General features: G+C 43.9%; 1 protein-coding gene across 1 annotated transcript in view; it reads left to right on the top strand.

The window, feature by feature from the left end:
* Positions 1–25,260, top strand: part of kcnh5b (potassium voltage-gated channel, subfamily H (eag-related), member 5b) — a 307,105-nt gene extending 281,845 nt beyond the window's left edge. Inside the window, exon 13 of the mRNA XM_034675341.1 lies at positions 19,323–25,260. Coding sequence (XP_034531232.1) covers positions 19,323–20,429 — 1,107 coding nt within the window. The 3' untranslated portion in view covers positions 20,430–25,260. The remainder of the gene's footprint in view (positions 1–19,322) is intronic.
* Positions 25,261–25,463: the final 203 nt, after the last annotated feature.

Raw genomic sequence — 25,463 nt, 5'->3', positions numbered from 1 at the left:
GAGTTCTGGATGTATTGTAGTTTGTTGAGTTGTTTTGAAGGAAGGCCATAGAAGATGCTGTTACAGTAGTGATAAAGGCGTGGATCAGGGTTTCAGCGGTGGAAAAGGAGAGAGATGGACGGAGACGGGCGATATTTTTAAGGTGGAAGAAGGCGGTTTTGGTGATGTGTTTGATGTGCTGTTCCAGAGTGAGATGGGAGTCCATAATGATACCGAGGTGAACATGTGAGGACGGAGTGAGGGAAGCATTGTCGATGGGGAGGTTGAAGTTGTTGGTGGTTGTGGTGAGGGATTTGGGGCCGATGATTATGAGGTCAGATTTTTCACAGTTGAGTTGGAGGTAGTTTTTTTGCATCCAGGATTTAATTTCAGTCAGGCAGTTGGTCAGGGTGGAGAGGGTTGGAGCATTTATGGAATTGGTGGAGATGTAAAGTTGGATGTCGTCAGCGTAGCAGTGGAAGCGGAGACCGTGACGACGGATGATTTGACCAATTGGGAGGATGTAGAGAGTAAAGAGGAGGGGACCAAGCACCGAACCCTGGGGGACGCCTTGGGACAGGGGAGCTGTGGGTGAGGTGCAGTTGTTGATATTGATGAATTGGTGTCTGTCAGTGAGGTATGATCTGATCCAGGAGAGTGCAGTGCCGGTAATGTGTAGAGTTGTTTGTAGACGGGAGAGGAGGATGGTGTGGTTGATGGTGTCAAAGGCTGCGGTGAGGTCGAGGACGATGAGAATGCTGAGGTGTCCGGAATCTGAAGAGAGGAGGAGGTCGTTGGTGACTTTGAGGAGGGCTGTTTCGGTGCCGTGTTTGGGTCTGAAGCCGGATTGAATTGGTTCGAACAGATTATTGGAAGAGAGGTGGGTTTTAATTTGAGAGGCAACGGCACGTTCCAGTATTTTCGACAGAAAAGGGAGGTTGGAGATGGGGCGGAAGTTACTTGGGTTACTTGGGTTTACTTTAGAGTTACTTTAAAAGTCATTCAAACAAGGGGGGCTGATTAGCTTAGCAGGGTGCACCCCATGTACAACGGCTATAGACCTCATTGTAGCGATCGTAGCTTGTTACTTGTTAATTGTTGCGTTGTTATGACTTCAAATATGGCTTAGTGTCACTATAGTTGCTATTTTTTCAAGATTTTCTTTGTTGCCAATTAATTAAAAAGTGCTAGATTCATGGGGATTTGTCAGATTTCCTATTTTTGCATAATTCCCATACCACAGATACAACAGTAGAACAAGAAGCAGCATTTAAGGAGATTGACCGTTGGTAAATATGGTTATCTATTCTCTTTCTCTCTCTCTCTCTCTCTCTCTCTCTCTCTCTCTCTCTCACTCATAAGCATTTGACAGACCAATCAACAGCTAATCAGATAGTGAACCACACAGAACACACTGAACATGATATGTATCATACTGTCTGTACTCTCAGTTCTATTACATAAGATTTCCTTTTCCTCACTTTCATGCTCTCTGCTCAGATTTACAGTGTGTAATGTTTTCTATTTTATTCCTCGCCTCGGGTCAGAATAACATGGCCGGGCTGAAATGAAGACATTACTCAGCCCGAACCGTCGTCTCTGTGAAACCCTAAATAAACCCCAACACTCTGCTCCTGCTCGCCTCCTGAATATTTAAACCTACCTGACACACATTTGGCTGGCTGGTTGACATCATGCTGGATTTGTTCTGTCTCTAGTTTGTGCTCTGGTTCTAGGGGAAGGATGTTATTGATGCTGAAACCCAGTTTGAACTGTCTTTATCAGGAGAGCTTTGAAGTCGGAGTTAAAAATAGATTTTTGGTGTCGTGATATTTGGAGTGACTGCACCCACAGCTGTTTGAAGCTGACAGAGCAGAAAACACATTTTCACATGCTTCTCTTTGTACAGTGATACTTAATGTCATATATTCTCTGCTTGCATTGAACAAATTCAGTCATCTTTAATGAGGCCAACGTGTTTTTATTATCAACAGCACGACTGATCTAAATGCCACCTCTCCTGTGTTCATAAAAGGAGGGTTTCCCTGGCATTAATAACACGGTCACGCAGCACAAACAATTAACCTTGCTGAACACCTGAATGCAAAAGAGTCAAGCCTTCCAACAGCACATTGAGCTGTCCAGTCAATTTGTGAAAGTGCATGCTCCTTGTGTTTGTAAACGGCTTATTTCTACTGCCATCGTCAAGACAAAGGATTTAATGAGTCTCACTGGGATTTCTTTAGAGCTGTAACATCCTGACTCAGACTTGACTATGCAGTGTTTTCTGAGTTTTTGTAATCTTTAAGACGGATGGATAAAGGATCAAAGAATGTGCATTTTCAATTTTGTATGTTTACCTAAAGAAGCAAAACATCCCTACCAGTCAATCCTTTATATTCCCCCTTCAACAATGGGTTCAAGTTCTGTGTTTTAGGAGCAAGTTGAATCAAGACAGCTGTTGCATGACACTGTTACCTATCAATATACAGCACAAGTAAGTGTCTGCAAAAAATCTGCTGTTCTGTTTGAGTGTCCTGACTCAGTTAAGTGCAAAGCAACATGTTGCAATTTTGATTTGACTCCTTGTTTCTCTTTTCATATGAATCAGTCAAGAACACACACCAAAATAGTTGAACCAAACTGTATTTGTATCTACAGTCATGGCCAAAAGTTTTGAGAATGACACAACTATTAATTTTCACAAAGTCTGCTGTTTCAGTTTTTATAATGGCAATTTGCATATACTCCAGAATGTTATGAGGAGTGATCAGCTCAACTGCAATTAATTGCAAAGTCCCTCTTTGCCTTGAAAATGAACTTTATCACCAAAAACACATTTCCACTGCATTTCAGCCCTGCCACAAAAGGACCAGCTAACATCATTACAATGACACACAGGTGTCACACACATTAACACAGGTGTGGGTGTTGATGAGGACAAGGCTGGCGATCAATCTGTCATGATTGAGTGACTGGACACTTTAAAAGGAAGATGGTGCATGACACCATTGTTCCTCATCTGTTAGCCATGGTTACCTGCAAGGAAACACGTGCAGCCATCATTGCATTGCACAAAAAGGGCCTAACAGGGAAGTTTATAGCAGCGAGTAAGATTGCACCTCAGTCAACCGTCTATGGAATTATCAAGAACTTCAAGGAGAGAGGTTCAATTGTTGCCAAACAGGCTCCAGGGCACCCAAGAAAGTCCAGCAAGCGCCAGGACCGTCTCCTGAAGGTGTTACAGCTGCGGGATCGGGCCACCACCAGTGCAGAGCTTGCTCAGGAATGGCAGCAGGCAGGTGTGAGTGCATCTGCACGCACAGTGAGGCGAAGACTTTTGGAGGAAGGCCTGGTGTCAAGGAGGGCAGCAAAGAAGCCACTTCTCTCCAGTAAAAACATCAGGGTCAGACTGATATTCTGCAGTAGGTACAGGGACTGGACTGCTGAGGACTGGGGTAAAGTCATTTTCTCTGATGAATCCCCTTTCCCATTGTTTGGGGCATCTGGAGGAAGGCTTGTTCGGAGAAGACCAGGTGAGCGCTACCATCAGTCCTGTCTCTTGCCAACAGTGAAGCATCCTGAGACCATTCATGTGTGGGGTTGCTTTTCGGTCAAGGGAGTGGGCTCTCTCACAATCTTGCCTAAAAACACAGCCATGAATAAAGAATGGTACCAGAACGTCCTCCGAGAGCAACTTCTCCCAACCATCCAAGGGCAGTTTGGTGATGAAGAATGCCTTTTCCAGCATGATGGAGCACCTTGCCATAAAGCAAAAGTCATAACAAAACGGCTCGGGGAACAAAACATTAAGATTTTGGGCCCTTGGCCAGGAAACTCCCCAGATCTTAATCCCATTGAGAACTTGTGGTCAATCCTCAAGAGGATGGTGGACAATCAAAAACCCACAAATTCTGACAAACTCCAAGCATTGATTTTGCAAGAATGGACTGCCATCAGTCAGGATTTGGTCCAGAAGTTGATTGACAGCATGCCAGGGAGAATTGCAGAGGTCTTGAAAAAGAAGGGTCAACACTGCAAATATTGACTTATTGCATGAATTCTGTGTAATTCTCAATAAAAGCTTTTGATACTTATGAAATGCTTCTAATTGTATTTCATTATACCATAGAAACATCTGACAAAAACACCTAAAAACCCTGAAGCAGCAGACTTTGTGAAAATGTAATATTTGTGTCATTCTCAAAACTTTTGGCCATGACTGTATAGGTGTGTTTCCATTGTTCCATAGTTTGCAGTTTGTATTCATATGTTCAGAGTTGACAAAGTTGCACCAGCTGTTCTGCAGTAAAGCACCCAAATCTTCACCTTTTCCAAATCAAACTTCCCTCCAACAGTTTCACACACTGGCTCGAGAGGATACCATCTCCCATGTCTGCTTCCAAATCACACCTGCTCACACTGTAATTAGAGAAATCTCATGAATCCAGGAATAGTTTAAAACCCTGGACCCTATACACTGAGATGACCACTGGTTTTGAGTCCTACCAGGCAATTAGTCCCTCTCGTCTGGTGCCTCAGGGGTCTCTTAATTAGGTGTCCCAGCTCCAGAGTTCAGTGTACTTTACCTGTATCGATTGTGTGCCTGTCGTGTTAAACCACTGTTGGGCATAATTAAAATAGATGTTAATGAGATAAAAGAAATTGTAAAACTAACACTTTCATAATACTATGCTTCAAAAAAAGGGAAGCAGCTGTTAGAGAACATAAAATGTTTTTTGTGCTTCCCAGCAGATCACAGCGGTTGGATCAGATCCAGTTTGGGGAGAAATTGATGTTCCCTGGGGATTAGCGGTGTCAGATCTGATCTGTTTGTTGTTCTGGTGCATGTTCACAGCTATGTATTTTGCCTTTTAATGCTGACAACATGAAGGATCTGCATTCTGAAAGGATCTCATATACGACTAGCTGATGTACCCTCATGCCTCTGCGACTGTTATTTTCTTCCTGTGTCTGTGCCTGTTGGAGGGTGTAGCCGTTTCCCTTCCAGACCCTGCTTGTTATTTTCTCTTTACATTAGCATATGCATCTATAAATCTGGATGCATATGCATCAAGGGCTCTCTGGAGACGACCCAGTGTTCCCATGAGAAATTGAGGTGAAATATGAAAGGACCACACAGACTGAGTGTGCATCAGCTCTTAGATAACCATCACAGAGTCGGGTTCAACTACAGAACTGTCGAGGGGTGATGTGCTTTGATTATACACAACATGCAAACAGCCGCATGCTTGCACACAGTGAAGCTAATGATCATAACATCTTACTGTTACCCACTGAATGGTGCTGGAAACACTGAGCTACACAACCAAAAGTTTATCCAAAATTGTGATTCAGCATTGCTGCTGCAGAGCTTTACTGACTGTATTTCATTAACAAACCTAAAAGGAAGCAGGTGTTTGAGCTGAAGGGAAGCATCTGTTACACCAGACACTGATTTGAAATGATGCAGATGTTTGTAATTTACAATTTCTTATTGGTTGCGATCAAATATATTACACTGTACCATACACTGTTGAACTCCAGATGTCTGAAGGGAGTCATTGATCTTTCTGAAAATGAAAGGGCTCCTCCAGAGTTGAAAAAGAAGCAAGCACAGAAGTGCAAAAAACTGCAGTTCCTTGAGGCTGACTTCAGAGTTTAAACTTGAAAGCAAAAGCACTCATGTACAGTACAAGGTTTTGACCTGTTTTAAATGAAGAGGCATCACAGAATATAACAGCACCTGATGCCTTTGGAATAGAAAGAGGGAACTGCCATAGGGCTGAAAATCAGAGTTTCACAGAGCTTTGTGGCTGAAAGGCTCAAGCTTGTTTGACCTCTGACTCAGGTCTGTAGTAACTATAACCAGTACCTATGTAATACTTGGAGGGCAGTATGGAAACTTTAATCACTGAATTTTTCACATGTTCCTGGGAAAGATTCACCTTGTGTAACGGGTTGAGTTAGCACCCACAAGCAGTATCGGAAGCCAAGAGATCAGTTGGTAATGACCCTTTATTGAACAGTTCAATAGACACGAGCAACAGGTGAATAGTCTCTCTACCTTGAACACAGGTAGGGAATCGAGTCTCTCGGGGCTCGATGATAGCCTGACGAATTGAGCACAGGTGACAGACAGATCCCGGAGGGAGTTGAAGAACAGACTCACTCGTACTCCGCAGGAGGACAGGACGCCAAACGGCCACGAGGACAGACAGGCAGAACTCGTAGTCAGGGACAGAAGACGTAGGTGTTTTCCTGGGAAGCGGCGAGGAGGGATGGTCACGGGCAGGCAGGGTCGGCAACGGGAGATCAGTCCGGAGAAGAACGCTGGAAAGTCTTGCATGAGGTCAAAGAACAATCTGGCAAGGAGTGGAGAGTGGCTGCTGCTTATATACCGGCTTGATTGCAGATGAGGAGCAGGTGAGTGTGCAGGTGAACAGGGTTGCCTGATGAGGGGGCGTGGCTGGCCAGCAGAGTGGAGCAGAGGAAAGAGAGTGGAAAATTACTGACAGAGGGGAGGAGGTGAGCAGACTGTGACACCTTGTGAGTTTTGTTAAGAAATTAACCAATCCTCTTCAATGAAACTCGAAAGGGTTTTAAATTTGAACTGGATACAGGAAGTGGTAAGCTTTGAATCAAAGGCACAATGCAGTAACTTTTAAAGGAAAATGCAAAACCAGGACTTGCACCAAAAATATCACAACTTGTCTCAAATCAACATTAGACTGAGCATTTCTATTCACAGTCCAGTTAAAACATTACCCGGAGAGTTAAGTTTTTGCCACCGTGTCAACAGGCAGAGGTGAAATGTGCAGGACTAAGATGTCTCTGATGTTGAGTATTAATCCCCATTGATATGAAGTTTTGGCCAATCAGAATCAAGTATATTAAAAGTATGAAAGTTTTTAAAGTTGGTTTGAAAGAGAATCACATTTTTCCAGAAGTCAGATCCCTTGCTGGTGAACAGATTGCATCCAGCATTTTAAAAGCCTCTTTAAGAAGCAAGTAACTCACCGGGGAGAGAAATCAAGTACAGGTACTTTCACCTCCAGGGATGAAAACATTTTGATTAACATGAGGCCTTAAATTATGACCAGAGCAAGTGTGCAGTGATTTATAATCAAGCCCACTTTCAGAACACTATCAAGTAACAGGGCGAGGAGGTTTAATGTCATCAAACGATTTACAGTTGATGATTTGCTGTAATGCAGTTCATTATTTCTGCCTAAATGATGCCTAAAAACTTCAGTGTTTACATTATTTACATCTTCTTTGTTGTAGTCATTCAAAGTCTCCTTGTTTTCCTCTCTTAATATGACATCTCTTCAGCTGAGGAGCCGTTTATCCATCTCCTCGTCTGTTACGACCTCTCTCTCATCAGACACTGAAGAGAGAGAGAGAGAAACAAAGAGAGAGAGAGAGAGAGAGAGACATTCAGCAGCACTACTCAGAACACCGTGTTATTCTGTGCATGCGTCACGCTGGACGGACCCTCCACGTTGTGAATGAGGCTCCGTATGTGAGCGAGCGCTGGCTGCTGAGGAGACAGCAGGACGGAGTAATTGGGTCAGCAGAAATTGGGCTGAATGTGAAGGATGAGTCAGGCCTCTCGTCCCGCCGCTGCACAGTCAGAGCGTACTGAGATGTAACACGTGGAGAAGTGTCAACCATTACTACGATGACCACAATTTTCTGTGGCGTTTTTGAAAAGCTCCGAGTGGCAGCTGAAGTCTTTGTAGTGATGCATCAGGGATGATTACAGAGTGTCTTGTGTAGCATATTAAATGTCTCTTCAGTTGAGGAGGACAGCATCACTGCTTCTTTGTACTGATTCAGTCAGGACACCCAGGAGTGCTTGGGTTCAAGAACCTGGGTCAGTATACTGCCCGTGTGCAGATAGCCTAGAACAGAAGTACTAAATACTTCAAGTCAGGGGATTTGGATGAGGAAAGATAGCATGAGTTGAGGATGCTGCTTCTGTTAATGCGTGACACCAGGAACTGTATTGTGGTATCCATAAAGGATATGATGGCATGAAGAAGTTGTGTGTGAATGTATGATGAGCAGTGGGATATAGCGTGAGCATGTGAGATGGGTCTAGAACACCAGAGCCAACCGACAAGCCTCCCCAAGGTGTTGTTGGCCTTGCTTGGTGAAACACCAGTGAAAGACCAGTGAAAGGAGGTGTCCTCTTGGTAACCCTGTTGATGTGTTGTAACCATAGACCTTTCTGGAGTCCCTGAGCTCCCTTGTCTCGTAGGTTCCTCTGAGTCGCTGCCATAGACGGCCTGCTGCTGTGGACGTTCCAGACTCCAGTTGCTACAACTACCGTCTCACGACTATGATCTCTCCATCTCTCTCTCCATCTCCCTCTATCCCTCTTTCCAACCCCAGTCCAACTCTGTCTCAGCAGATGTGTGTCTAACATGAGTCTGGTCCTGCTGGAGGATTCTGCCTGTTAAAGGAAGTTTGTACTTGCTGCTGGTGCTGGTCGATATGACCTAAAATTCATATCACAATATAAATCGAATCCCTTCATGGTAACGGTATATATCGCAATATAAACTTAAAGTCGACATATCACGCTTTTTTCATCAATATATATTGGTCTAAGAGGTCCCCAAAACATGTCTTTAAAGTTTATGCTCAAAAAAACACTTTGAAATCAGATTTTGGTCTGCCTGAAAAGCCCTCTTCTTCAGCCCTGCTCAGAACAGTCTGTTTCTCTCTGACCACGCCCCCTCGGGAAGTGGGTGTGGCCTCGGACCTCCAGCACGTTGATCCAATGTTTACATGTTGGCTGAATACACACGGCTGCTCACAGACCTGCGTTATTTCAACCCTCTGAATCTGATCCAGAATCTGACTGAGAGGCGCCTGCAGCAGGACCTTTCTGAAGGATTGGTCACAGATTTAGTGTTTCTTGTTGTTTTATTTGTCAGTATGTCGACGTGTGTCTTTTGATAGAGCAGATAGTATCAGTGTTGTCACTTTATGGCTAGCATAAACAGAGCCTGGGCTTGTTGAAGGTAGCAACGCTGTTTGCCGTGTGTTATTGCAAATTTAAAGATTATTTTGAATCACTACTTATCAGCTCAAAGCACCAGCGTGACTGGCAAGAAAGGGCTGACACACCTTTGCTGCAACTATGCGTTATGGATGCTGGTGGACGGCAAACAATGCTAGCAGCGAATCGAATCGATGACACTCAGATCAATCAGAAAAGCTACCTGACCGAACAAATCCAGGGTAGTCAGCACTGATGGGTAATGTCAGACAGGTTTTGAGGGGATGAGTATCCTTGGTTTGATATGCAGAGAATAAAACCACATCATGATACTTCTACACAGAGAGGATCTGTTGCTGGCCCTGACTGCCAAGAGCCTGTTGAGATTCACTTCACAGAAAAAACCAGATAGTTATTGTTTGAAAGTTTTGTTAAAAGAGTCCTTTCAGTAAATTCAAAACAAGCTTGTTAAGTTACCTTAGTCAGGTTCCAGTAATATCATGTTAGTCCTTCTCCTTTTTTTGTTAGCTATGAAAAATCCCTCTCCAGAAAGTGGACCTTGGGTACAGACTGTTTTGATAAAAAGTTGATGAAAAGTTTGGAAAGAGGCCAGGGAAATTAATGGACTGTAATTTGCCAGTGGAGTGCCTCTTCAAACCAAACGGCCCTTGAGGACAGAATATTTTTGGAACTGTGTGTGTGTGTGTGTGTGTGTGTGTGTGTGTGTGTGTGTGTGTGTGTGTGTGTGTGTGTGTGTGTGTGTGTGTGTGTGTGTGTGTGTGTGTGTGAGTGTGTGTTTGTGTGAATATGGAAGAAAAGTTTTGCCCACAAGTCAAGTCAAGTCAACTTTGTTTATATAGCACATTTAAAAAACAACCGCAGTTGGCCAAAGTGCTGCACAATCTTAAAACACAATCAATAAAAATAAATAGTAATTAAAAAGAACAGATATTAAAAACACAATAGATATTACTAGAAAAAGCCACAATACATTTTTTTTTTTAAATGTAGGATTTCTCGCTCAATAGGTGTTAAAAGCCAGTGTGAAGAGGTGCGTTTTAAGAAGAGATTTAAAGGTGACATATCATGCTCTTTTTCATCAAAATATATTGGTGTAAGAGGTCCCCAAAACATGTCTTTAAAGTTTATGCTCATAGAAACACTTTGAAATCAGATTTTGGCATGCCTGTAAACCCCTCTTTTTCAGCCCTGCTCAGAACAGGCTTTTTTCTGTGTCTGTGCCTTTAAATGAGAATGAGCTCTCTGACCACGCCCCCTCAGGAAGTGGACGGGGCCTGGGCTCTCCAGCACGTTGATCTAATGTTTACATGTTTGCTGAATATACACGGCTGCTCAGAGATCACGTTACTTCAACCCTCTGAATCTGATCCAGAATCTGATCCTGACGGAGAGGCGCCTGTAGCAGGACCTTTCTGAACCATTGGTCATAGATTCTGTGTTTCTTGTTGTTTTATTTGTCAGTATGTCAACGTGTGTCTTGGTACCAAGCGTGCCAGACACGGCCCTGGTGGTGAGGCTTTCAGCAGTGTGTCTGCCCCCTGGTGGCTGGCTGCAGTATAGGCCAAAAAATCCGTCTCCCCCATTCATTTGAATGGGGGAGCAGTCAAACTTTAAAAAAGAAATACCCGTGGTACGAATGTTTCTCACATCAGTATGCTGTGGTGATATGTAGTTAGTATTTGACTGTTTTGTGTCCAAGGACTCTTTTTCCAGAAAAGTTTCTTTTTCGTTAGTTATTAGAGTTTAAAAAACTGGGTTTTACTTCCTGTTTCCTTTGATTCACAGCCGCTGTAGAGAGAAACTTCAAAGGACTCACAGCGTCTTGTGACGCTACGCTGTAGGGCGGAGCTTATTACAGTGGCTTTGCAGGCTCTGGCTGCACAATGGCTGCGCCCAGGAGAGGGATTTTTTGGCTTCAGAACTGTACAACGGGAAGAGGTGGAGCAACGCTCAGGGTTCCCACGCGTCCTGGAAAACCTGGAAAACAGTTGACCAGTTTTCCAGTACTGGAAAACACCTGGAAAATGGGAGAAAAAGTAAAATGTCCTGGAAAATCACATGTAGTCCTGGAAAATTATTCCAACATGGCTGCGTGCGACCTGACCTTATTAACAAAACACATCCCCATTCATTGAAAGTTGAGTTCATGCTGTGCTGGAAAAGACAGCGACACTGCACAACTTTTTTCACATCTTTTCTCCTTCACTTCATAATCATCATTCACAGAAAACGCGGGTATATTGTTTATGTTTTATGGTAAATTTGGCTCAATTACCGTACTCTAGCTCAGTTGTTCTCAAAGTGGGGTCCTGGGACCCCTGGGGGTCTGCGAACCATAGCGTGGGGGTCCGTGAAATAATTTGAATACATTTCTAATAAATAATAAAATTGTGCTGTGTCATTACAAAACAGCATATACACCATTGTTATGATACCATTTGGTGGCTGAAGGGATATGTGAGTCTTGCTCCTGTTAATTTTCTGAAAGTGTTTAAGATCAATTACTTGAAAAGTATAAATGCTGTCATGTTGAGTCCACAAGGAATGAAATGACCCTCTGTTTTAAAGTATACAAGTGGTATTTACTTGATTCAAATTGAAGTGTTATCTGTTTATCACTATAGTACAGGTCTGAAGGATTTACATTGATACGTTTTACAATACTAATAGTTCCAAGGGCATCTAAGAGTGCAAATGGTAGTAAGCATGTGCTTTAGTGATGGGAAGTTCTTTTCAGAGAGCCGGCTCTTTTGACTCTGCTCCCAAAGAAGAGCCGGCTCCTTTGACTCCCGAACGGCTCTTAATTTAGGATCTTTTGTAGCCGTATATTTTACCTTAACTTTGCAAAAATAATGGTTTGTGTTGAAAACCCTTTTATGTACGTTTTTTTTATGAGAAGCCTTATAATTGACCAATTGTGTGTATTTATTCTGTTACAAAATCATTATCACCCTGATCCTAGGGTTTTGATTAGGGTTAGGGTTAGGGTTGTGATTAGGGTTAGGGTTGGGGTTAGGGTTGGGGTTGTGATTAGGGTTAGGGTTGTGATTAGGGTTAGGTTTGGGGTTACAGTTAGGGTTGTGATTAGGATTGGGGTTAGGGTTGTGATTAGGGTTAGGGTTGTGATTAGGGTTAGGGTTAGGGTTGTGATTAGGGTTAGAGTTAGGGTTGTGATTAGGGTTAGGGTTAGGGTTGTGATTAGGGTTAGGGTTAGGGTTGTGATTAGGGTTAGGGTTAGGGTTGTGATTAGGGTTAGAGTTAGGGTTGTGATTAGGGTTAGGGTTGTGATTAGGGTTAGGGTTGTGATTAGGGTTAGGGTTAGGGTTAGGGTTGTGATTAGGGTTAGAGTTAGGGTTGTGATTAGGGTTAGAGTTAGGGTTGTGATTAGGGTTAGGGTTGTGATTAGGGTTAGGGTTGTGATTAGGGTTAGGGTTAGGGTTAGGGTTGTGATTAGGGTTAGAGTTAGGGTTGTGATTAGGGTTAGAGTTAGGGTTGTGATTAGGGTTAGGGTTGTGATTAGGGTTAGGGTTGTGATTAGGGTTACGGTTGTGATTAGGGTTAGGGTTGTGATTAGGGTTAGAGTTAGGGTTGTGATTAGGGTTAGGTTTGGGGTTAGAGTTAGGGTTGTGATTAGGATTGGGGTTAGGGTTGTGATTAGGATTGGGGTTAGGGTTGTGATTAGGGTTAGAGTTAGGGTTGTGATTAGGGTTAGGGTTGTGATTAGGGTTAGAGTTAGGGTTGTGATTAGGGTTAGGGTTGTGATTAGGGTTAGGGTTAGGGTTGTGATTAGGGTTAGGGTTAGGGTTGTGATTAGGGTTAGGGTTGTGATTAGGGTTAGGGTTGTGATTAGGTTTTAGGGTTAGGGTTGTGATTAGGGTTAGAGTTAGGGTTGTGATTAGGGTTAGGGTTGTGATTAGGGTTACGGTTGTGATTAGGGTTAGGGTTAGGGTTGGGATTAGGGTTAGGGTTGTGATTAGGGTTAGCGTTGTGTTTAGGTTTAGGGTTGTGATTAGGGTTAGGGTTGTGATTAGGGATAGGGTAATGATTAGGGTTAGGGTTAGGATTAGGGTTAGTTTTAGAACCAGAACTAAATTTAAGCATACAGAACCAGAACCAAACTCATGCAAACAGAACCAGAATAAAACTTAAACCAAAACCGAACCAGAACCGAACTAGACCCGTACCAGAACTGAACCAGAACCCTACCAGAACTGAACCAGAACCGAACCGGAGCCGAACCAGAACAAAACCGGACCAGAACAAAACCGGACCAGAACCAAAGTAGAACCAAACCAGACCCGAACCAGAACCAAACCAAAAACCTACCAGAACTGAACCAGAACCGAACCAGAGCCGAACCAGAACAAAACTGGAACAAAAAAAAAACCGGACCAGAACCAAAGCAGAACCAGACCCGAACCAGAACGAAACCAGAACCGTACCTGAACTGAACCAGAACCGAACCGGAACCGAACCAGAACCGAACCGAACCAGAACCGTCCCAGAACCGAACCAGAACCAAACCAGACTTGAACCAGAACCAAACCAGAACCGAACCGAACAAGACCCGAACCAGAACCATACCAGAACTGAACCAGAACTGAAGCAGAACCATACCAGAACCGAACCAGAACCATACCAGAACCGAACCATACCAGAACTGAACCAGAACCGTACCAGAACCGAACCAGAACCGAACCAGAAGCAAACTCAAGCAAACTGAACCAAAACCAGAACCAAACTCGAGCAAACAGAACCAGAACCAACTCAGGTTAACAGAAACAGAACCAACTCAAGCAAACTTAACCAGAACCAAACTCTTGCAAACAGAACCAGAACCAGAACCAAACTGGAGCAAACAGAACCAGAACCAAACTCAAGCAAACATTATTAATGTCCTCAGGTTGGCATTGACAAAAATCTAATGCCTCAGCTTGAATGGGCTGATCCGATTTCTCCTCTTAGTGACTATTTGCTCGTTCTTCAAGAAGACTCTCTCTGAAGGAACAGATGAAGCCAGGATACACAGCCTCCCCTCCATCACCTGTATCTTATATCCTCACATATGATTGGCCACATGGCCGCCATGCTGACCAATCAAAACAAAGTTCTGCTGTGAGCAGAGCTGGGGCTGAGCACTGAGAGCACTCAGCTTCCAGAGTCCTTTGCAGGCTCTTTTTTTTCTTTTCTTAGCTCATTTTACATTTTTGAGAAATGAGAAAGCTGAGATGAGAGTTGCCCATCATTGTTACTTGGTTAAACTAATAAAGTGAAGTGCTGTACATCTGTGGTTGCATTTTTCTATTATCAATTTGCCATCATTTTTAAGTATGTAAGAGATGATTTCATTGATAGCCATAGACTACATGTCTTTCAATGTAGATTTCCACTGAAAGGAACATATTAGACTATTTAGGAACTAAATTAGGAACTCAATTTAGACTGTCATACCAGCTTGATCATCAATGAAAATATCCTGGAAAATGATCTCTGGAAAAGAGTGGGAACCCTGAACGCTGTCCATTTTTATTTACAGTCTATGGTTGGTACACAGCTACAAACATGTAGCTATGTGGCAATGCTAACTAGCGCTAGCACTTTTCCATGAAAAATAAAAATCATCCACTAGATCTTCAAATCTGCAGACGTGGGGAGTAAAACCAACCTTTTTGTTTATTAAGACAGCCTACAACTAGCATGCCTCCCTCCTAAGCTCCTTGTTAGCACACATTTGTGCAGGGAATGAAAAACAGAGGAGGGGTTGAGTTGTATTTTATACAGTCTATGGGCTGAACAAGCTCCGAGCTCTGACTTCCTGTTACAGACCGGATGGCATTGTGACGTATGAAAAACACTGAAAACTGAAACGGCTGGTTTCACACACATTTACAGAAAGGTGGAGAAATCAGAACAGGGGCAGAATGGATTTTTTTCATTTTCGGGGGGGTTTGTAGACATGCCAGGGAAACATATTTCAGGTAGAGAACCATTAAAAAGTCCATTTTGCATGATATGCCACCCTTTACACATGAGGCCCCTGGTGCGTTGACCTGAGTGCATGTAGGTGCACGGCTGCCTGGCTGTCTGCTCCTGGTGCTGGGCCCCCTCGGCCCTGGTGGCTCCTTTGGCTCTGTCTTGGGAGGCTGTGGGGGCGGTGTTGTGGAGGTGTCCTTTTGGGGGACTGCGGGATCACTCCCCCCTCGCCCCCCTTTCCTCCTACTGGGTGACCTGGGGGTCGCCCTGGGTGCTCCTGCGGTACCTGTTTGCTTCCGTTCTGGGTCCTTGGCTTGTCCCCTGGCCTGGGTCTCCCGCGGCGGGTTGGGTCCTTCGGTCTGACTGCTCTCGCGGCCCGGCTGCCGGGCCGAACCGCTCGGCTGATCTGACCCAAGTGGTTTCATCTGCACCAGTGGTGGTCTTGTTACACAAATAGAACACAGCACGGCGGCAACCCTCTGGGACCCAAGCTTCAGTAATGATTGTGGACACTAAGGGTTGCTTAATCATTAGTATCACCGCACAGAGTTTTTTTGGCATCATGGTGAGATGGTCCCTCTCCATCTAAGTATCTTAGGTATCTCTCTCCTTCTCTTTCCCTGTCCCTTTGTATATCCTTATGTAATCTTTCTTTTACTTTCTCTTCTTTTTTTTTTGGCCCACCTAGGTGTGCACGCCCTCTTTTACAGAACATGATATTAGCTGTCAATAAAAGATAGGCCAGAGTTCTAAGAGGGATGGTGATGGTCGCATGCACACAGTCACAAGCACAGAAGAAAAAGGTTTTCTTTCTTTTCTTTTGCTGCAAGAATAAATGACAAACATGACACAAACCAGAAATATATATGCAGACAAGAGGAAGGAGAGAAAAAGCAGAAAAGAAAGAAAAAAAAAAAGAAAAAAAAAGTATTGTGATGCAGTCGGGCAGGTTTTTGCTCAAGAGCTGATTTAAAACGTTTGGGAAAAACATCATCCTGAGGGTTAAAATTATAACTTCAGCTCACTATTTGCATGGGATCAAAAACATCTCTATCCAAACTTTAAGTAAGACTTTCCCTGACTTCTGCTGTGCTGGAACAGCTGCTTTGAATGTCTTAAGTGGCTGCAGATGAGTAAAAAGAAAGCAGGATGCATCTTAAGCAGACACCAGAAGGTACTGTACCTTGGGGATCAGTAAAAGATGGTGAGGGACGTCCTGAAAAAGCTGATATTTTACATCTTTGGACTGAAGGAGTTTGAACATATGATCCTGTCTTCCTGACCCAGAGCACCAAACAAGCAAATCTCAACCTGTAAAATGATCAAGGAGAAATCAAACTACCTTTAATTTCATTTCATTTGAATACTTTAAAATGACTGTGATTGTAAAAAGTCTGTTTTATCCTGATGCTGGTTCACTGAACAATGTGTGGTGTGAAGTCAAACACGCCGGGTCCAGGGCAGGTTACAAAGGTTTATGTCTCAACAGAAAGGATCAGCTCAGTGCAGACAAAAGACTGAGTTCGGATGTGGATGATTTGTACTATCAAACAAAAAGGGACAAAAAAGGAGATGTTAAATATCTAAATAAACGATGTTGCATAATACTGATAAAGATAATATAAAAATAAGGCGTTACTTACATCAGTAATGCATCCACTCCAGGTAATAGTTCAAAACCACATGGTACAAACATTTCAACAAAAGGAGTCACTGGCACATGGCAGGTTTGGAGGGAAAGGGAGGAACAAAGGCTTGTGTGCAGGCTTTTATAGTGTAGGGGGCGTGGCTTAGGTGATCAGGTGTGGCCTGGTGAATTAACTTTCACCGTAAGTGCTTCTTATTGTGGCACTCCTATTATATATGATACTCCAGCTCCTTTCAGCTCTTTCACCTTAACTGACATTTATTGCAGCACTTTGAGTTAGTCTCATAATCCAGTGCTTTTCAGCTATTTTTAATTTAAATGACACCACAAGTCCTCTAATGAATGAATGCTGAAAGATAAAGACGTAGAATGTTGGACGCTGAGCCATGCCTTACATGACGTCTACTTCGAGGTAGAGCTGGGCGATTAACCGAATTAATTCGATTAATTCGATTTTATTTTTTCAATCGATATGAAAAAAAATTCAATCTCAACATCGAGTTTAATGTCTCCCTGGCTCTCTACTATTTTGACCCGGTCCACGTAATACACACAGTCACCACACCAGGAGGACTGGCGCTGTATCATAAACAGACTGCGGTCAACATTCGTTTGCGCATGACTGATAGACGAGTAAGAGAAACACACAAACTCAGGATATACATGAGGGATGTTAGGTGTGCTTTATGAACCCGCTCTCCTCACCTCCATGCATCGGTCTCATCTTCATTGAGGATTTTTACCCCCCCCCCCTGGTGTGCGTTAGTGACAAAGACACAACCGGGGGGCGTCTGTTTAATATTTGATGTTTGACATTGTTGCCGTGGTTACCGTAAAAAGCTCCATGTCTACAGCTTGATTTAATCCAGTTTGGTGAAACATCAGACACATTTAGTAAGTTTGGATCAACTCCTCGTCATCAAAGATGAAGATTCATTTCAGAGTGCCGTGAACTGACTGTCTGTCCAGTGTGCCTGTCACTGCAGGTGCATTCAGGGACCGCCGTAAAAGAGCAATACAGCCCTTATATTGTGTTCATGGCATTTTTATTTGAATCAAGAGAATCAAAATATCTTCATAGTGGTCACATCAAGAATGTTTCCTTTTTACTTTTTAGCAGTTAGAGGCTAAATCATTAAACTTAAGATATTACACAAAAGTGTTAAAAGAGTGAAATATTGACTATGTGAACACTTGGTATGACCCTGATACTGATATCTGATCCACTACATGAATTATTTTAAAGAGAGAAAATGATTTGGCAAAAATCAAAGATTAAAATGTGACTGAAACTAGACTGAGACTAAAAAGGGCTGAAAAGACTAAAATGTGACTAAAACCAACATTTTTGTCTAAAGACTAAATCTAAAATAGCCGCCAAAATTAACACTAGTGCCCATGCAAGTGTTGTTAAAATGACCTCAGCAAAAGTTATATTGCCTATACAGTTATATGCTGATGTTTTGGCATCCAATAAAAAAAAACATTTTTTGAATTATGTTTAATTGTGTTTATTTACACAGAAAAAATCGATTAAAATCGTGAATCGGATTTTAAGCTGAAAAAAAACGAGATTTAACTTTTTGGCTATATCACCCAGCCCTACTTCGAGGTGTTCATTGGTGTTTGCTCTTCTGGGAGAGCATCTCTAAGATTGTTTTGATTGCTTCACTGTCTGGTATGACACTTCTAATGTATTTTGGTTGATAGATTATTAACAAGAAGGGACAGCAGTAGCTGAAGTTAATACAAAGTGAGAGGTAGTCAATAAAAGTTGGTCATATTTGATCCCATCACATCAGCGTCATCAGCGCAGCGGAGATAGACTCCTGTTTGATTTATACACAAAGACAGTCGAGTCATTGTTCTCCTTGGATCAGACAAGTAACAAAACAAAACCCAGCGGTGCTAACTTTCAATTACTTTGAATCAAATCATGCTCTACTTGTCCTGTTTCATTTAATTAAAGGTGTTAATGTTCCAGGTTGTGCCTTCAGGTAGCCGTGGAGATTTGAAATGATTGACAGAGTGTCTCCGTCTCTCCCTCCTCGTATGTACTCTTCTGGCTGAGAGCACAGTTTGCTTGGTTTGGCTCTGAGCAGGAAGTGGAGATGGATGATTGAAAGGAGTCCAGGAGGTAGAAACGGTCTGTTTGGTGGATTATGGATGCAGAAAGGTGGGCGAGACTTTTTCTTTCCATCCTGATCCCAAACGTGCCGCCTAATGGGAGGATTGTCATTTTAAGCAGGAATACCATTCAAATCTGCAGTTGGATGGCTGGATGCTTGCCTTGCAGGGATGTCTGTCATTCCCAATGTAATTAGTGTGTAAGATGAGCCAGGAGAGTGGCGCCAATATGGCTGAATAATACAGGGGGAGGTGTAGGAGCACTGATGGATGATTTAACACGGATATCCAGAAGCCAGGAGTACCTGAGTGCACTGCAGAGGGAAAACAACATGAGAATCCGCTCAAGTGATGAAGTTGAGACGGACTGACAGATTTCCATAGTAATAAATTCTACTCTTTTTTTCTGACAGTTGGGCATAAAAGAGGTTATCTGCAATGATTAATGTGCAAGCTCAGCGGGGGAATGCCTGAGAGTGGATTATTATTCATAGTATTCATATGAAATAATAAGTGATCTGATAACCACCGTGTTGTTATTTCTCTGTGTTTCCCCTGCAGATAATTTTCCGCAAGATCAGTGAGGTGAAGAAGGAGGAAGAGGAGAGGCAGCGGGCGAAGAACGAGGTGCAGCTCACCATCCCACAGGACCACCCCGTCAGGAAGCTCTTCCAGAAGTTCAAGCAGCAGAAGGAGCTCCGCAATCAGGGAGCCGTGGCTGCCTCGCAGGTGGACGTGGAAAAGAATCAGCTGCAGGTGGAGCAGCAGCAGCAGCACCACCAGCACCTGCACCCCAACAGCCTGCAGCTGGGCCACTCCAGCCTGCAGCACTCCCTGCCGCTCAGCCTGCAGCGGCCCCACTGCTCCCTGCAGAACGGGGCGCCACCCAGCAGCAGCGTGCTCACTGTGTCTCAGGTCACGCCCATGCAGTGCTCGCTGGCGTACAGCCATCCAGGCGAGCCTCCTGCCAAGCAGAACAATTGTGACATCATGGAGCTGCAGCCCAGTTCTGCTGGAGTAGTGGATGAGCAGACTGTCAGACTCAAAGTCAGCACCAGCCCCGCGCTGGGGAAGCCGGCCATCAAGGCCACCGGCTGGATGCGCCTCAAAAACAACATGGCTCCAGTGGAAACCAGGAAGGAGGGGCTGAACAACAACGTCAAGGCTGTTTCTGTGGAGATGCTCTCTCAGGAGGGTAAGGGTCAGGAAGCAGGAGTGGGTGGGGATGCAGAAGAGGGCGGTGTGTCGAGTAACAACCCCTTACGTAAGACAGACTCTTGTGACAGTGGCATCACCAAGAGTGAGCTGAGGATTGACCGAGCAGGGGAGGCAAGGACCCCCGCTGCGGTCTCCCCGCTCCTCCACAGCCCTCTCCCTGTAGGAGCAGGGTCTCCTCACCCTTTCTGCCCAATCCCGGAGCAGGCTCTGCAGGCAGCCCTGCATGAAACCCGGCTGGAGCTCCGGGGGGACATCCAGAGTCTGGGGGGCCGTCTGGGCGGCCTGGAGAGTCAGGTAGCTGAAATTATTAAACTGTTGTCGGAGAAGAAGCGGCCGAGCACGCTGGTGCCGGCGTCCTCCGTCACACCCAAAACCAAAATACAACGTCAGGACATTTTCACCGTTTCCAGGCCTGTGTCTCCGGACTCGGAGAAGGACGACGGGCTCTGAAGGGAGCTTAACCAGTGGTGTAGACAGTGTTCTGGAACACGCAGTGATCACATGGCACTTTTCTCCACCATGATCACGGTTATCAGATGAAGGTTTTGCTCTTTTCTTTTGGACCTCCAGCTCTGTCCGATCCACTCACACCACTGGTGATGCTAACAGACTGTCTTCTCTAACGTTTGCACACAGACTTTGATCTCCAGATCACGTGAGAGTTCAAGCTCCACAGCAACCTGGACCCGTTTTTCTGATTGTACATACCTCTCTATGCATGTCCAGCTGGATTCTGGCCTGCCAAAGAAACAACTTAACATACTTATTGCCTGTATATTATGCAGTTGACTGCATGCAAATGGAATTTAAAGACGTTTTATTGAGCTACACTGTACATAGGAATATTTTTCATTGATAATTTATTATGTGGACATTCAGGGTTTGCATACTGGTAGCACTATAAACACTGAATAACAAAAGGGTTTACTGGCAGAGGAGATGTGCATGGAACATGTATGAATAGAAACGTAGAAAGGTACATTTCTCTTTTTTGCCCGACGATGTAGACGTTTGTTCCGCTCTCACTTTGCCCTCTTGGCCACAGTGAAGGAGCTCTGGTACGATTTATATCAGTTGTTTTTTGCTTCTTATAATCATTTCTATTTTTGATTACAAAAAAAACGTCCTTGGCCTCAGTTTGATGTCCAGTAAACCCTTAAATGGCTATTTTGTTAGATGCCTCCTTGTGTCTATGCATCGCTGCTAGGATCTCCTGAATATTATACCCTTGTTCTCATGTCTGTGAACGAAGGACTTTTTTTTCCTTCCCATTCCTTTGCATGAATCAGGGATGGCAGAACGCACTTTGGGTGAAGCTGCGGTGACAAGAAGGCTTTGGGGAAATAATACAGAGTTTAGTTCACATAAAAGTCCACTCAGCACAGTGACATGTAATCCCACAGCCCCGGCACCGCACACGGCAGTCTTAACCAGCGAGAGTCGCTCTGAATTCCATTAACGGCAGCAGCTTCACTGCAAACAGCTCCAGGAAGAATTCAATGGAATTCTTATGATATCAGTTTCTGAGATCTGCATGCAAAGGAGCAGTTTTATGTTCCAGATTGTGTACATTTACATGCATGCGTATGTGCGTGTGCAAGAGCTGACACACACACATACTTCATGCATACACATGCACGGTGTGACGACACCTCTTGATGTGAACCGTGAAGGCCCAGTGAGACTTTTGCTTCACACGCAGCAGATCTGTCGGTTTGGGTGTGAAGTGAAGGTTTTTCGGGTCTTTGGAGTTTCAGATTCAGACGCTTTCCCCCCCTCAACCTGCGCCAAACACACAAGATCACAGACAGAATACTGAAGAATACTGAAGATACCAGATGTAGAGTAGCCATCATTGAAGCCATGAATTTGAAAGTACTAGATTAATGTTGTTCCTGCTTTGTTACATGAATTACAGTGTGAGTGAATCAACAGGTGCCAGAAAACAGGCTGACGTAAGAAGGGAAAAAAACGAACCAGCTGGTTGAGAATTACTGCCCTGAGGCTTTACTAATGTCCTCAGCGCTTGAATTCATTAACTGCTGGTTGTTTTTTTTCCCTTCCTTTAAGTTTTTATATGTTCTTTATCATATGGTTATTGGTAGAAAGACAAAGAATAGGACAAAGATATGGCGAACAGTATGAAAAAAGGGTGCTGCAGGCTACAAGGACACGACAGGTGTCTTACCACCCAGGCACAGACTTCGCCCATGCATTGTTTTCTAAAGTCCATTAGATCTGTTCATTGTTGAATCTTGTTGCTAAATTTGCAGTGTTTTTTAAGTCATAAGTTTCCATCCCTTTCAGTCAAACGAGAGGCTCAGAACACACAACATAGTCTGTCTGATGGGAAACTGGTAGACTTCACTGATGCAGTCTTCAACACTTCACATGGGCCTGATGGAATGACTCATATCAGAATGTAGTTGCCTTCTTTTAACTCGTCTCAAAGCATCTTCAGCACCCTAAAGAAATTTTGGATGCTTGAGATGTTGACTGATTCAGGGAGTCCACAGGGAAAGTGATGCTTAAGATTTGACGTTTACCTTCTGTGCAGAAAGGAATGTTCAAAATGCACATGGCCAATTATCTGAGTATGGAGAACCAATGGGAAATAGATGACGGCCAGCTGTAAAATCGAACTCACAGACAATAGAAGGTATATAAAGAAAAGTACACCAATCAGCCATGACATTACTATGACCACCTGCCTTACTATCACCATCGTGTAGGCCCACCTCTCATCAGCTCAGGGCCAAAACAGTCCTCACCTCACAAGACATGGACTCCACTAAACCTTTGAAGGTGTGCTCTGGTATCTGGTACCAAGACGTTAGCAGCAGATCCTTCAAATCCTGGAAGTTGTGAGGTGAGGCCTCCATGGATTGGACTTTGTAGTCCAGTACATCTCACAGAAGCTCAATCGGATTGAGATCTGGAGGACTTTGAGCCCAAGCCAGTTCATGCTCCTGCTCAGTGGTCCAGTTGATGCTCACATGCCCGTTTTAGGGCACTGCAAGGGTTAGACAGGGGCCATTATGGGCCTCTTGACTGTGATGCACTGAGTGTTTTGACACTCTTCTATCAGAACCAGCATTCACTTTTTTAGTAGTTTGAGCTCCACAAGCTTTTCTGTTGGATCGGATCACATGGGCCAGCCTTAGCTCCCCACATGCATCAGTTAGCCTTGGCCACTCATGGCCCTGTCGCAGATTCACCAGTTTTCCTTCCTTACACGGGACTTCCACCAGATCCTTGTCTGGTCCGGCCCCATGCTCCCTTGTCCGTCAACACCCACCGGTTGCGTTTTTGGAACGCAGCACGGAGCAGGACTGCTGGACAGCTGGAGTCGTGTGACCAAGGTTTTCCCGTGGTAATCACTGAATCAAGGATTCTCCTCCTCCTCTCCTCATCCATGTTGTCTTTCTGGTCCTCTGAAATCCTCTGACTTGATGACTCCAGGCCTGCCTCTGCTCTTAATTACATTTTTGTTGTCATAGTTCAGTTGAAAACGATCTGGTGATAACACAGAGTGTTTTATTCTGAAAATTAACCGGATGTTTTCATTTTGTTTTGCTGCCTGACTTCCTGTCCCGCTCCATCTGCTCTGTTGAGTTTGATGCGTCTTGCTCCGGCGTCCGGCAAAAATAGAAGTCTTGTGTATCTGATCTGTTGCGTTCCAAGCTGCCGGATCAGAGATGCAGCCCGAACGCAACGGAGCGGATCCAGTGGAAGTTAACAGATTGACTAGAATAGAAACCTATCAGATCCGGTGCCGTGCTGTGATGGATCGGAGACGGACCAGACACGGATCTGATGGAATTTGTCCTTTAGACCTCTCATGGTCGTAATGGACAGCTGCAAACCTGGAACATCCCTTAAGAGCTGCAGTTTTTCAGATCCTTACCCTCACCAATTTTTCCTTTTTCCCCACACTTCAACCTCAAGGACAAAATGTTCACTTGCTGCCTAACACCCCGCCCACTGACAGGTGCCAGTGTAATAACATAGTCATTGATATTCACCTCACCTGTCACTGGTCATAATGTTATGGTTGATTGGTGTACATGGACGGAAGATAAATATGGATATGTAGTTAACTTTGCAGACAGTCTCGCCTCCATGACAGGTAACATGGATTGGGGTTCAACATAAGAGACAGACATCCAAAGCTCCCAATCTACTAAAAAGGCCTTTTAAAAAGACTATGTTGTGTTCTTTGACCAGTTGTTTGATGAAGTTTCAATTAGCTAATTGTCAACACGTAATCTGTATCCATTCTTGTTGATAATGACCAAATAATGATTAAAGATAGCTTGCCAGTGTAGTTTAGACATTGATGAAATGACCAGGTTTCTGGCATCCAAACCTTCCCATTAAACCACTTACTGCACTGAAATGTAAGCATTATTTCCATCTTGCTAAAGTCTGTCCTGATGTCAGTTTTAGATGTATGCCTCTGCTGTCAACAGGCTGGAAAATGATGAACATTAATAAGTCTGTAATGCTAATTGGCATAAAATCCCACCAGTTGAGACATGAGATCTCTGTCACGGTATGCTAATCACGTTTCACTCTGGAACATTTTCAAAAGAAAACTGTTTTAATGGCCTTTGTTGTGCAAATGAGAACATTTGAGTTAGATAGGAATTTTCCTCCTGTGCACGTAAGCCTGTTTTCTGCACCATCCTGCTTCACTTCCTCACTTCTTCACTGCGGGGAGTTTTTTCATAGCAGCCCATGTTCTCTCTGCTGTTGGCCTCTGAGCAGATCCCCTGCATGAATCAGGGGTAAGTGCCTTGCTCGGGGACACGTCGGCAGCAGTTTGTGGCTACCTAACCACGAACATGAATCCAGAAATTGATATTTTTTAAAATTTAACTGATGGCTACATCGAACGCATCATATCTCTTAATCTTATTGAAATGTCACTTATATTGAATATCATGCAAAGCTATGCAACATTTGATTCTTAGAGCTGTAAACAGGCTGATTCTGATGGATTTGAATTATTCCATGTTATATAGTGTTGTTAATTATTGAACATTTATCTATTTGAGAGATTTAGGATTTGTTTGCTTGTGTATATAAGATGAGATATCAGTTATTAAAATCCTAAAAACAGTGTCCCCTAAATGTACCAAATGATGGCTAGCATATAGTCAAAACTTAGCATTCCATCCTTTTTCTTTGAAATAAAGTCCCCCTCCCCCGTACTGGGATGAGTTTAATGTTGGCGCCACCAATACTTCCAACAGTTGACTTATTGACAGGATAAATCTAAAAATAAAAAAGTGTTCTCCTATATTTAAGGCTGATTTATACTGCTGCGGCGAATTGATGGCGTAGCGTACGCCGGGGGTCCGTGTAGCTCCTGTACCTACGCCGAGGCCTACGCACGTAAATGACGTGCACATCCTCTGAAATGTAACTACCCGTAGAATCGACGCGGACCGCAAGCCCTGTGATTGGTCCGCTCGCCGG

The sequence above is a fragment of the Notolabrus celidotus genome, chromosome 22, assembly GCF_009762535.1.
Source record: "Notolabrus celidotus isolate fNotCel1 chromosome 22, fNotCel1.pri, whole genome shotgun sequence".
Classification (NCBI taxonomy): Eukaryota; Metazoa; Chordata; class Actinopteri; order Labriformes; family Labridae; genus Notolabrus; species Notolabrus celidotus.
The sequence above is the reverse complement of the archived record's forward strand: the minus strand, read 5'-3'. Positions and strand labels throughout refer to the sequence as shown.